At 41.4% G+C, this 14,968-nt stretch overlaps 1 protein-coding gene across 2 annotated transcripts in view; it reads right to left on the bottom strand.

Moving 5' to 3' along the window:
* Window positions 1-14,968, bottom strand: part of LOC145414086 (uncharacterized) — a 182,417-nt gene that overhangs the window by 84,624 nt on the left and 82,825 nt on the right. For both annotated transcript variants that reach the window (XM_080283647.1, XM_080283648.1), the window contains exon 2: window positions 1,425-1,522. In XM_080283647.1, coding sequence (XP_080139773.1) covers window positions 1,425-1,522 — 98 coding nt within the window. The remainder of the gene's footprint in view (window positions 1-1,424; window positions 1,523-14,968) is intronic.

Genomic DNA, 14,968 nt, shown 5'->3' with positions numbered 1-14,968 from the left:
CAATGACAACCACCTTCCCTTCTAGTAACAATCGCCTACCATTCTCGTCCAATCATCTCTCCTTACCTACAATCTCCTACCTCTCACCCCCACCCATTTCTACCCCTACCCGCCCCACCCTCACCCCTACACAGGCTAGAATAGCACTTACCTCGGCAGGTTATAACAGACTTAAACTATACCTGACTCGGCAACCCATAACTGGATTACTATACCTTAACTAGTAACGCAAACATAAGAGCACAGCTTACACAGATAAACAAAACCAGCAGTAATTGTTTCCAAGGCTACACCAACATCAATAATGAACACTTGCGATTAAACAAAAGGTAAAGGTAAAAAGCCTGCTGAGATCAGTGAAGCCAAAAATCAGCAGAAATAAGCTTGCAGCCAACCTTAAAAAAAAAGAAAAAAAAAAAAGAAAAAAAAAAGAGGTGCATAACATCTGGAACTAATTCAGACATAAAAAACATACTCTTGTCGGAGAGAAAAATGCTGAGCTACTTAAAATGTAGAGTTTTCGTTACCAGGAGTGGGGATAGTGTGACTAACATGTATAACTTAATATCTGAAGCGTGATGTTATCAAATTCTATGAATGCGACAAAACTAACAGAATACGACGCTTTCACACAATTCCAGTGTGGTATATTATTTCCATAATACCGAAGGTTCTAGTTTTACGTACAAGCGTTGTACTGTACGTTACCCGCATAATGCGAACTGATATGGCTGAAGTAACAAATAAACCGAAATTATTAATGTGCAATATAAAACACAGTATCAGTGTGATGAGAGTATGCGTTATTACAGCCTATTGGGCGAATAACTTACAATAAACATACCCGTATTAATGAACGTGGTATATTTGGTAAGAAATGCATGGTTGGTTATAACAACCTGTTACATACCTAGTAGTCAATTATATGTGATGTATGGCCTGCTATAAACATCCAACCCTATCACTACCGACGTTGATGTTGATGGTGGAGCTGAGGTTAACAGATCCTTTACACCGTCTCGAAACCTTATAATAATCTAACGACTTCTTTCTAAACTAATAACCACTGTCAAATTGGGTGGAATGTCTCTCTTTTATTTCGGAACCATACACAAGCAAAGGGATAACAGACCACGACTACAGAAGACGGTGTGAGTGTGAAAGGAAGAAGAAAGCTTCGGATTTAATGTCTACACATTTTGAAAATGTCATTAACTTCTTCAATCCCGTGAGGTCTATTTTCTTTAATACGTTTTTATTGAGTACAGGAGAACTTAGCTGATAGTCAGAGAATTCATATAGGTTATATCTAACAGAGTTCAGAAAAATCTCTCTGATGATGATGAAAACAATCTGCGGGTGCTATGGGTCTTTTACCCATCAATTACACGAGGGTCATTATGTAGTGGACGGTGACTTCTTACCTTTACAATAATCGAAGGGGTCCTCCTGCTCCTCGTCGTCGGAGCCCAGCACCTCCTCTCTCTCCTCCTCTTCCAGCTCACGGTCCCTGATGTCCGTCCTGGAAAGAACAACATAAATCAGGGTCCGTTTTCACAAATTTTATTATGTTATGAGCAAGATCGTTTACCTATACCTTTATTTTCACTCATACAGGTGCCTAACATTTCACAACCCTACTCAGGTGAATGTCAACGTGAAAGAAAAATATATACTTAAAAAAAAAATCTCTGAACTGGAGGCTAGTTTATCGTAAATATTGGTATTAATCCTTTAGACACACGTAGTCAATACATTACCAACAACGCTACCACCATTTCAGTTCTTAATCCTTTTACTTCGAGAACGCCTTTTTATTTAAAATTTCGCTACTGTAAATTTAATTCAGTTCGGGGAGTGAAGAGATTATAGTCAACTTCCGTTAACCCGTTCGCTACGAAACACTCTCCAGAGGTGAATCAAGTGTGACAGGGGAAAAAAACTCACCATCGTTGTTAAGGGGGTTAACTTTGTCTGACATAATAAAAGGTGTAAGTTTTCTGCCAAAAATCTGAATCATAATCTTGTTCTTATACTGAATCGATACATTTTAACTTTACTGCTAACTGAATTGCTCAAAATATAGAGTAGTATTTTGCGGCCATATTTTTGGTGTAAGAACAGAGACTCTGACTTGATCCAAATTTCAGAAGCTCATATCTGGGTATAATTCAGCCATAACTACAAGAAACATCAATGGAAGTTCACGCTGTTATGCTGAGTGACTTATATCTTGGCAGTCATGAGTCACACGATGCCTAAGACCAACATCACTAACAATCAGTACATAAGACGAAATACAGAAAGAAGAAAAATTTTAGAAACATTTAGCAGCGCTACTTAAATTAGTAACTGAAAATACGAGGGAAAAGAAGCAAACAATGAAACTATACCCAAAGCTTAAGGGTAAAACATTTTGGGTATGCCGTAACAAAACCTGGTTTGAGGTCTTGTTTCTTAAACCCACAAGTTCTTGAATTTCTAGACCAAGTTCTTCCAGACCGAGTTCAATGACTGAGCAGCATCCAGTCAACTTGATATATTAGGAGACGGTCGTGTGTGCACAGGAGTTTCTATCACAAATACGGCACAAGCGGCAACAATCAGGAACCCATATAAGGACGACATCCATAATCTGAGGAGACGTATCAGCGCAGGGGCCATATTTATAGACTTTCCTCTCTCAGTCGTGCATAAGATTGCTTATTATACTTTCACTTTCACTCCTGACGCTACACACATTTCAAAATCAAATCAGTGAATCGTACTTTGATAAAGTGCAAATAACAAACGGACTATTATATATCAGTTAACTGTTCTAGAGACCAATCTATCGTAAAACTATTAAGAATCCTTTATAAACACGACCAGAGGCTTCGTGCTGGCATCAGCCTCACCTGTACGTCGTGGGGTTTCTATATATGGCACAAAAAGAGTTATCACTGACATTCTATGTTTGGTTGTAAGATTTCACATGTAGGGATCTGTAAACACAGGGAGTGGAAACTATCAAAAGCTCATGGAAACTCTGTCTTCTGACAATATTATCAAACCTTGACAGATTAAATTCTTACCTGCAACATTCTGTCTTTGAGATGCTTATTTCTTTGATTTACAGCTAAAGTACATAGTAAGTTAACAATGGATTCATGCAGTCAAAACAATACAATACAGTTTGCATGGCAACAATAAACAGGTGAAGGTATTACCACTCTCGTGGAGACTAAACTTTTAACTAACGCCATACCGTTATCTATTTAACGCAAAATACTGTTAGGCAGAAAAACAAATACCTCGTCAAACCCCGTTTTTAGCAATCCAGCATATAGTTATACGCTGGTGAACATTTATAGGCCCTTAACAATGAAAAGTGCACATACTGTCTGTCCTATCACGCTATGCATTTTATTTAGTGTATTGTATATAATTTTTTCTCACTCGTATACAGTAATTAAGAATGGCTTCTTACCACGGATTTTGCAAATAAAAAATATACGAACGCGATCAGAACAGCTCCGAGATGATTAATAGTGCTTAGCAGATTAAAAGCACAGCACACAAAACGCCACAATGCAAACGCGATGTAAATATTCTCCCCAACACTCTACAACAGGCACTATCTCTCACAGAGGGAAATAGATGAAAAGGGTATAATACTCTGTTGGTTCTCTCTCTCTCTCTCTCTCTCTCTCTCTCTCTCTCTCTCTCTCTCTCTAACGTGGTCTGATGCTGACGTCAGAATAAATAACTTGCCACAACCTTATGGCAGGAATGTTAGACGGATGGGAGAGAGGCGGGATAGTGAGGGCCAGAGGAGCGATGAACGAAGAGAGGGAACGAAGGAAAAGGGAGAAGCAATAAACGGAGAGAAGGAACAGAAGGAAAAGGAGAAAGGAGAGATGACTGGCGTGAACTAACGAAGGAAAAGGGAAAAATGGAAAAACAAAAACTGGAGGAAAGGGGCGAAGGATGGATGGAGAAATGATAGAATATGAGATAGAGGAGAGGAAGGACGGAAAAAGAATGGGCGAAGATATGAAAAAGAAAAGAGGGACAAGGAGAAGTGAAGGATGATGAAAGTACAAAGTGAACACTGGACGGACGGAAAAAGGATGGAGTGAGAGATGGGGAAGAGAAAAGAGAGAGAAAAATGGACAGAGAAAACAGGAGAAATGATGGGAAGATAAAGCAACGGAGCGAGAGAGAGAGAGAGAGAGAGAGAGAGAGAGAGAGAGAGAGAGAGAGTAGTAACAGGAAAGGAGAAAATGCTCAGTGGGAGGTAAAAGTATGAGGAATTAACAGACGAAGGATAAAGTGAAGGACGAAGAACAGAGACAGCGATAAAGCCGAAGTGAGGAAAGGAAGAACGAAGGGCAATTGAAATATACGGGAAAGTCAAGAACGAATGATGAAAGTCGGAACAGAGCGTAAGGGACAGACTTAAAAATATGTATGGAGATAAAGGAGAAATGAGTAAAGGGCGGGAAAAACTTATGAATACATGGTGTGAAATGGAACAGAATGTGAGAGAGAGAAATGAAGTGAATAGGGAGAGGAAAAAATGACAGGGGACGAGAAGACAGGACAAGAGGAAACAGGCGGGGAGGGAGGAAGGATGGAATATCTTGTCACTAACTTACGGGAGGGATGTGACGTGTATACATCAACACACACACACACACACACACACACACACACACACACACACACACACACACACACGGGAGGGGGGGGATTAAAGAGTGTCACGCATAAGGACGACTATTGAAAAGGTGATAACGGTAGTTATGGATTAATGAAAATTTTTTCAATAAAAGTATACAACGGTAGGAAAAATGAACCAATGAGAATATATTCACAATGCATGAATATGATTGCGACTGACTGATACTACAAAATCAACATACAGATATCCAATATTGTGTGTCTGTACTTGTACAGTTTCTCTGGGCTGAATATTTTTTCGTGACGTCATGTCCAGCTGAACAAATATCATTCTTTCTTCACAGTGTCCACTCTGATTTGACAACAGTCCCTGAAAATGAGAATATTGACTCTTTTGAAGTTACTTACCGGTGAATACCTGATTCTGTTAAAATATGCACCAGTCAGTTTATGTAATTCGTATATCTATCTATCTATCTTTCTATCTATATCTATCTATCTATCTATCTATCTATCTATCTATCTATCTATATATATATATATATATAGTGGGCGATGTCAAAAGGACAATTATTTTATTATTATTGTAATTTGAAGAACTCTGTTAAGCTCAAATATATACAGTATTACAAAATTTTTATAAAAATTGTAGTAATATAAATTTAATGAATACATGTATTCAAGTGCTTTTACAAGACCATCACGATTCTCTGACAGGAACAGAAGTATCCATATGATATGATGAGTGTTTGAATATGGAAACACAAGAATACTGTATACTCACTATATAAGGTGAAAATTCGAGGACTGATAAAACACTGATGAATAACTCTATTCAACATCAGCAAATCTCACTTACTACAATGAGCTTTAACATACAATCTCCCTGAAGCATTTACACACGAACTTTGACCAATGGTGATATATTTCTGACATGTAAAAGAACACCGTTATTATATTAAATCAACCCAATCCAATTCCACTGTACAATAAACCAATCAACCACAAGCATAATCTTATTGTACTCTTTAATCAACCACAGTCTATGCACAGGAAACCTAACAAAAAAGAAAAAAAAGTCACGTACATTACAGGTACACAGCAGGAAATCAAAACAATTCTGGGAACAAGGGGAAAACAGGTGCAAAACAACTTAATTACAGAATAACAGGAAGGAGAAAACAATACCAAAAGAAAAATCATGTGAAAAAATTACGGTGTCCCTATGACGTCGTGGAGAGGAAGAATATGAGAGGCAAAAATACACACACGAGCGTAAAATGAGAAGGGAGGGGGGCAGAGGAGAAGGAGGGAGAGGGAAGCAGGAGAAGAGGGAAGACGAGAGAGCACAGAGGCACCTACTCGTGCAGGGATGATGAGAAAATGCGATGGGGGAAAAAATGAATGCAAAACTGGTGTGTGTGTGTGTGTGTGTGTGTGTGTGTGTGTGTGTGTGTGTGTGTGTGTGTGTGTGTGTGTGTGTGTGTGAGAGAGAATGGAGGAGGAGGAGGAGGAGGAGGAGGAGGAGGAGGACAACCGAGTAAGAGTGAGATAAAGAATAAGAAAGTGAAGTCAGTGAACGGACAAAGAACAAAAATGGAATTTCCAAGAACCGTCGCTCCTTGAAATACACTACAACACCAAACTCTACGGCCACGGACTGCCAGACTTCACACCAAGTACAAGTCGCAGAGAGGACGAAAAGGATGATGAGAGATGAAAGTGTATGGGAAGGAGGGGAACTTAAACAGGTAAGAGAAAGGTTCATATCACCAGCTCAAGACTGAACCAATCCTGACTTGATACTAGGTGGGAGTACTGTCACCACCGTCAAACCTACAGTACGCCACAGTTCCTACACATTCGAAGCTGTACCGCTACTCAACACTTTTTTTGCAGGCTACTACTATCATCAGGTCTAAATACTAGTAGGATTAACTAGTGGCGCGCATGAACGCATGGACGCGCGCACGCGCACGCACACACACACACACACACACGCACACACGCACACACACACACACACACACACGCACGCACGCACACACACACTGAGAGAGAGAGAGAGAGAGAGAGAGAGAGAGAGAGAGAGAGAGAGAGAGAGAGAGAGTAATAAATACCGCAGTGTGACCCTTAAACCGAATGAACAAGTGAAGGTATGCGAGGCAGGTTCATAAAACGCAGGCATGGCAGAGTGTGAGGGGGGGGGGGCCGAGGCTGGGTTCAATGTTTCCTTATAGTTTCTCATACCTGCCTCCTTACATGCCGGCCTCCCTTCCCCCCCCTTCCTACGCAATTCAATTTCTTTCCCAGCCCATTCAAGTGTTCCTACATAACATTTTACCTGCAGGAGCACAAGCAACTAAATACTCAACCACAACAAGCCAAACCCAAACCAAGGCAAACTATGTAAGCGCTCATAATCATACAAGTGAGGGATAAAAAATGAAAAAAGCACAACACAACTAACCCCTCCCTCAAAAAACATGCACAACCTCCCCCTCCCCACACACACAAGCGGAATAAACACAGACAACCCCTCCACAAGTAAGAATACAGTATAACCACACAATCATACACACTTAACTCCAACCTTCACACACACACACACACACATGCAATAAAGTCGTAACATAATGAGGTAAAAATCCACACATACCAAAGCAAGGCAAGCAAACACGCAGTCAGGTGGGAAAACCGGAAGAGGCGAGGCTGATGGCAAGAAGATACAAGCAAGGGACTGCAACACTCACAAATAAATCCAGGTAAACAGAATATAGAAACAAATGCAAGCAAACAGCAGAATACACAAAATTCCAAAAAAACAATAAAACACGTAAACACTTCCATGCAAGCAATAAAACATGTAAACACTTCCAAGCAAGTTGTAGGAAACGTAAAGCAAGCAGCATACCATGTAAACAAATCCATTCAAGCAATAGAAAACTTACACAATTCCAAGCAAGCAGTACAAAACGTAAACAAATCCAAGCAAGCAGTAGAAAACGAAATCCAAGCACGCAGTAGAAAACAAACAAATCCAAGCCAGCAGTAGACAGCGCAAACAAATCCAAACAAGCAGTACAAAACGTAAACAAATCCAAGCAAGCAGTACAAAACGTAAACAAATCCAAGCAAGCAGTAAAAAACGTAGACAAATCCAAGCAAACAGTAGAAAACGTAAACAAATCCAAGCACGCAGCAGAACAAGCAAGCAATCCAAGCTAAAGATCGGAATACACGCAATCAGTATGTGCACTCGTAGGCCATTCCATGCAATAGGTGGTATGCCAAGCTAAGACAGGCTACTGACACACAGACAGGTAATCACACAAAGCAATATCAAGAAAGCGATAGCATACACTCCAAAAAAAAAAAAAAAAAAAAAAAAAGCACGCACCATCAAACGCAAGGTAAATCCAACTTACCGATATTTGCAAACCCCAAAGCCAAACACACACAAGCATATGCAAGCGAGCTATAGCAGCACAGACATTGCTACGACTACGAACAAGTGATTACAAGCAAGTGACGGCAGCACGAGCAGATAAATGAAGAAGACAAGCAAATGCAAGCAAGCCATGGCAGCACACGCCAAAATATGAGCATACATGAAGACAAAAGGTACACAATAAAAAAACTAAGCAACCCCATACAAACACACGCAATATATACAGTATATATATATATATATATATATATATATATATATATATATATATATATATATATATATATATATATATATATATATATACACACACAGTATATATGTCTCATCTCATCAGCCGTTTGAGTGTCCACTGCAGGACCGGCCTATCCCTACCGAAATAGGGACGATACAGCCAATGTATCTCTACCAAGTGGCTTAGGCTGTCTAGCTGAGATTGTACGTCGGGTGAGAAGTGCTTGTAAGTGTAATTGTTGTGTTGGAATGACTTTGGATGTGTGTGTAGTCTGTGAACCAAGTGTAATCAGCCCGCGCAAGCCGACTGGGTGCAAGAATACTTCATTGTATGCGAAACTGGTTCAACCACAGCACCCCTTGTGTCCGCCAATGCAGTATGTGGCCAGAAGAACGCCCCAAAAGTTTTTACCTTGGCGGGGCGCGAACCCTCGTTCTTCAGTGTACGAAAACGCACACTGTACCACAAATATATATATACATGCACACAGTAAATATATATATATATATATATATATATATATATATATATATATATATATATATATATATATATATATATATATATATATATATAATAACCAGGAAGCCCATGCAAGTGTTAGCAGCACAAGCAAAGCTACAAAAACAAAATCTGAACATCAAGCACGCGACGGAGGCATGCAACAGAAAAATAAATAAATACACGAAGCAAATCCACGAAAACACACAAAGTAAGCAAATCTAAGCAAGCAACACCAGGCAAACTTGACTCATCTGTGGAACAGTGCCCTCTGCGGAGTACAGTCCTTGGTCCTAGGTAACTTCAGTGCAATTACTGACAATGACTGGGAAGGCTACATGGAAAGTGTATCTCCCCATGGTTCTGGAATCAGGAATTCCAGTAGTTCTTACCTTCTGGATTTCACAATTCCCGTACGTTAAAAATTGTTGGATCCTCGTTCTAGAGGCCAGAGCTTCACAGCTGGACTTCGTATTCCAATACTAGAGGGGTTGCAAAAGAGACTGATCAATCCTTGTTAGTACTTACTAGAGTATTCTTCGGAACTGCAGGGTTTTCAATAGTGTTGAGCTCGTTGCTCTTGATCACAGACTTCTTGTTGCTACTCTAAGGCTACCAATGAAAACTGAGAGAAGCTCAAGATGTTACCCAAAATAGTTCTATCGTGAGAAACTCAGGGATATGGATTGTGCCTATAAGTATGCAGTGGCACTCTCAAATCGGTCTGAGATGCTCAGCACCTTGGAGAACCCTGTTGAAAGATGGTATACTTTTACACGTGCTACCCAGGCAGCAGCTGATGTGTGGGAAAGCGCCCGTGATCAAAGAGGGGTTTTGTCTTGTAGGAGACGCTGGCTACAAAAGAGGAGAGTTGTCTTGCCAAACTGGCTACGGATCGGGAGCAACACAGACTTCTGTCTCGATGGCCACAAATTTTGCCATGAAAAGATGAGAGATAAGTTAAGGGAAATTGTGAGGAGATGGAAGGCCATTTTCATGCAAATGACCTTTGACCTGCTTGTTGAGCCCTAAAAAGCTCCACTCCTGATACATCTCTCAGGTTAACTCTGTTTAGATGATAAATGGATGGCGTGTACTGGAGGAGAGTGAGTATAGGGCTTTTGGGGCTGAGAACTTTGAGTAGCTGGACCTCCTAATGGCGAGCTTCTGTCGGCTACTTTCCCGCCAAATGATGATACCATGCCTTGTCTTGATGAAATCACGAAGGCAGTGGATAGGCTGAAAAGTGGCAGAGCATCTGGTGTTTGGGGCAACCCAGCAGAACTGACTAAAGCTGAGGGTGAAGCATTGATCAGGGTATTACATGCAGTCAATGGAGCTGTTTGGAGGAGTGGTATAATTTCTCCTGACCAGGCAAGGGGTTTGGTCACCCCTGACTGGAAATGGAAAGGAGACCAGAGTAACTGTAGTAACTACCGTGGTATTATAGCGCTCAGTGTTGCCAAGCAAGATTCATGTTCAAATTCTCTTGATGTGTATCCAACACCATTTGCTACAGTTTCAGAAGTCGGATTAATCCACATTCACGCCCAAGAAGTCTACAGCTGACCGTATCCTAGATCTCTGAGTTCTCACGGAATGCAGTCCTGAGTACAGACAAGGTCTGCTTGTGGCCTATGAAGATCTCAAGAAGGCATTTGACTCAGTTAATCGGGAAGTACTAAGGGAACGTCTATGACTCTGGAATCCCAGCAGGAATGATCCAACTGACTGCTGGTCTGCATTCTAACTTCGAGCGTGATGTAAAGTGTGGAGGGGGAACATTCGACTTCTTCCCATTAAGTACTGGTGTAAGACTGAACTGTGTCCTTGTTCCCACACTTTTCAACACAAGCATGGATCGGGTACTGTATTTGGCTGGACTGTGAATCGAAGTCACTGTGGAGTATTAACTGGCACATCAGGGTTCCTGAGATTGACTTTGATGAGGATATAGTCATCTTAGCAGAGTTACTGGAGATACTACTACTGAATGACCTCGAGGAATTTCACGAGAATGCGAACCACTGGAATTAAAGGTCACTTGGGCCAATTCCCATGTTCTGGCATTTGATGGTTTGTTGGATGAAGTAGTCCAGTCAGTCCAAACATGTGGCGGGAACGTGGAAGTCTTGGAAAGATTCACATATCTTGGAAGTGTGGTCCAAAACAATGACAGGAGAGACGAAGGGATTTCTTGTTACATCAGTCTGGCCCATGGGGTTATGAATTCATTTAAAATGGGTATTTGACATTGTCGTTACCTGTGCAGGTGGACGAAAATTCGTATCCTCAAGGCACTGGTGCTCCCTGTCTTACTCTGTAGCTGAGACACGGACACTAAACAGTGTCAAAAAGTGGCGATATGGCTCCTTTGATACCGTACTAACTGTCTTTGCAGGATCATGGAATATCACTGGTATGACTGGATACGTTACGAGCGACTATTCCATGAGACTACATAAGACGTCAGTGCCAACTCCAGTTATATGGACACATGGCCCAGTTTCCTGAGGTTGATCCTGCTCACAGGGTGTCTGAGAGAGTTAACCTAGAGTGGAGAAGACTAGGGGGAAACCCACGCATGGCTGGAGCAGGTCGATCGTTCCTGTCAAGAGATATTTAGAGAGGGAAGAGCCGCTGCCTGGAGGGTTGCACAAATGGACCCACGTGGGTAGAGTCAAAGGACGAGTGAGGCTGTGTGTCCCGCAGTGTTTGTTCCCACATTACAATGTTGGTACCAGCACACACACACACACACACACACACACACTTAATTGTACTACACTCAAACCAAAGTCAAGCAAGCAACTGTGGGGAAACCTAACACATAAGAAAGCGACAGAACACACTGAAGGTCAAGCAAATCCATGCAAACTATCAACAACAAAAACTTAAGCAATACCAAGCAAGTGCTGGAGACATGGAATTAAACAGGTAAATTTAAGCAATCAATACAATGTAAAAAAGTAAATGCACGCAAACGACACTAGCACAAGCAAAAACAAAAAATCCAAGCATTTCAGAGAACATCCCAGGCAACATCTCAGCAAGCCGCAGAACACCCTAAACTAGTTAGGCCAGGGAAAAGGTAACAAAAAAAAAGAAAAAAAGAAAGAAAAAAAAAAAAACGCCTACACACATTAAAAACTAACCAAGTGATGGCGGCTTACGCGAAAAAAAAAAAAATAATAATAATTTAACAATATGCAAGAACAGGAACGATACAAACGCATACATTCGACATGAAGCAAGGCATACATACACACGCAAAAGACAAGGAAATCCAAGGAGCACACGCATGCTCAAAGCAACGCTGGAAGCAAACGCAATAAAAAATAAATTACTCCAAGCAAAGGACAGCAGTACACGCAAAAAAACTGCCAATAGCAGTAGCACCAGAAAAAAAAAAAAAATCCAAGCAAGCGACAGCAACAAAACAAGCAAATGGCAGCAGTACACGTAAAAATCCAAGCACATCGAAGCAAAGCAGCACACGCACTTGATAACAGCACATGCAAGCGAAAGCCGCCTAGCCAGCAGGAGTGCAAACAGAGAGAGGCAGCAGACTCAGCCCTCTCCCAGCTCATCAACCCCGCTGACGTCACGCAGGCCCCTGCAGCTGTTGCTCTCCACTAACACCCCCCACATCCACCCCACATCCGTATCCCCACGCCATCCCCCCTCCTGCCTTGCACCGACTCTCTCTCTCTCTCTCTCCTTCACCCTGTGTGGCCTTCATCTTATTTTCTTTTTATATTTTCCCATTTCACTCCTTTCTCTATTTCCCTTCAATTCATTTCCCCTTTTCGTATCTTGTTTTACATTCTTTTTTTTTTTTTCTTCGTTCTCCATATTCCGCTCTTTTCTTCATCTCCTTTCTTTATATTTTGCCTTCACCTCTAGTTCCCCCCCCCTTTTTTTATTTACTTTGTTGAGTCCCTCCTCATATACCTACTTTCTTTCGTCTCTCTTTCATTTCTCCTATCACGTCCCTCCTCTTCATCACCCTCGTCTCTCCATTTCTACTCACCCCGAACTTTTATTTTTTTAGAAATTACCACTCTCTTTCCAACGTCTTACTCAGTCTCTCCCTTACCTCTTCTTTTGCTTAATTTCCTTTTATTCTTCTCTCTCCTCTCCTTTTCTATATCCGCTAGAGCAAATCAATTACCGGTATGCAAAACTACCACCTTCTCTCTCTCTCTCTCTCTCTCTCTCTCTCACACACACACACACACACACACACACACCGAGCTACTTCTGTCTTCCCCATCCTTCCCTTCTAGCCCCAAGCATGCTCTCACTTTCATCTCTTCCTCCTAAAGTTTCACATCCTCTTTTTGCTTTTTTTTTTTTCCTCCCGTCTCTCCTTGCGCTGCTTTTCGTATCCCCTCTCTTTCCATTTTTTTTCCCCGGATTTCCCTTCTTTTTCTTTCCCCTTTCACGACTCCTGTGCTTTTTTTCGCTCTCACTTTCTACCCCTTTCTTACCTTTGCTTCCCTTCCAAGTCACATTTCTTCTCTTCCTTCCTTTGCCTCTTCTCTTCTCTATTTTTTCTTCACATCTTCCGGCAAATAAGCCTCTCATTCTCCCCTTTCCCTCCCTCGGCCACCTGACTTCTATTCCCCCCTGCACCTCTTCGCGTTTCTTCCTTCTCCCAGTTCTCACTTCTCGCCCTCCTCCACCTCCTCTTTTTCCTCCCTCCCTCCACTTCTCGGTTCTCTACCCTCCTCCACCTACACGCCTTCTTTCCTCCCCCGCCTCCTCTCACATCACGATATCTCCTGCCGCCAGTGTCTTCTGTCTGTTTTCATGGCGCCTTAATTCCTTCAGTCCGAGGACGTCTTTTACATCATTTCTGCCTGGTACAAGTTATTTATTTGTTTATTCATTTTAATTTTGGATGGCTGTCTCGTATTAATCGGGTCACTGAAGGCTGTTTCTAAATTGTTCCAGCACGAAACGTCTCTCTCAAGCTTAATATAATCGTCTAAATGTTGCATTACTATAACAGTTGCATTACTATAACAGAAGTTTATCATTGTAGTGAAGGGATTTTGTGTGGTGAGAAGAGCTTTTTCTTTCACGATTTCTTCTCCTGTTTTGTCAGGTCCGTTTTTGTAGCCAGCTGAGTTTCTCAGCTGATGCAAGTAGTTCAGTGATGAATGTTCAGGGAGGTCTGGATCTTCTCAAGCCCACTACAGACGATAGTTTAAGTTCGCTTAAGTTTCCTTGAATGTTAGTTCTCTAATTATAACCAAAACAGTTCGGTGATTTAGGAACACTGTCGTTTACGAAATTAAACTACTGTATTAAAAGCCGAAACAATCAACCAGTGTAAATATTAGAGGCAGGTTTGTACAGTCAGGGACAAAAGCCTGCCTAATATTTCACCTTTCCTACTTCTGATTTTCCTCTGTGGCTAATATTTCTACGCCGGGGGAGGCTTGGTCTGTGTCTCTGCCTATAGATGATCTTCTGTGATATGAGGTGTCATGAACAACAAAGTAACGGTACATGTTTTAAGTATGAAGTATACACAGTGGGACAGTACCGTAAGCAAACTCTTTGTCCCTGACTGTACCGTAAAGCGTCTCTATCCGCAAAAACCTGAGGACTGAGGTGTGAATCACGAGCCGAGTTGCAACCAATGGTAATCATATGGATCTGCTTACAACCTGCTGACAAAGTTTGTATGTAGACGGGAGGGGAGGGGGGCATTAATAACTCTTTCAAGTTCCTATGACACTCTCAAATGAATAAAATCATCTGGCAGAAGCGGGTACGGAATACCTGAGTTGTTCTGGTCTAAAAGGGATAGTAAAATCCGTCAGCATAACGTTCAATTTTATAATACAGCTTTTAGCTTATGCAATGTCGGCTTCTACTTTCTCACATTTTCAGCCAAGTTTTTCTCTTTTTTGGCTTGTTCCGTGTTATTTGCCATTCCGAACCTCTTCTTCTCCGGCAGAGTTTACTAACCTCAGATTCACCGTAATGCTTACACGTCGTTCTCCTTCGTTTTCGCCTACTCTGCACTGTCCTGTGCACATTCCATTCTAGCTGATTCTTAATGACTTGAATCTGAATACGTGTTATTCATTTCTTCTTTT

The sequence above is a fragment of the Coenobita brevimanus genome, chromosome 98 (assembly GCF_032717465.1).
Source record: "Coenobita brevimanus isolate Jiangsu-jjx chromosome 98, ASM3271746v2, whole genome shotgun sequence".
Classification (NCBI taxonomy): Eukaryota; Metazoa; Arthropoda; class Malacostraca; order Decapoda; family Coenobitidae; genus Coenobita; species Coenobita brevimanus.
The sequence above is the reverse complement of the archived record's forward strand: the minus strand, read 5'-3'. Positions and strand labels throughout refer to the sequence as shown.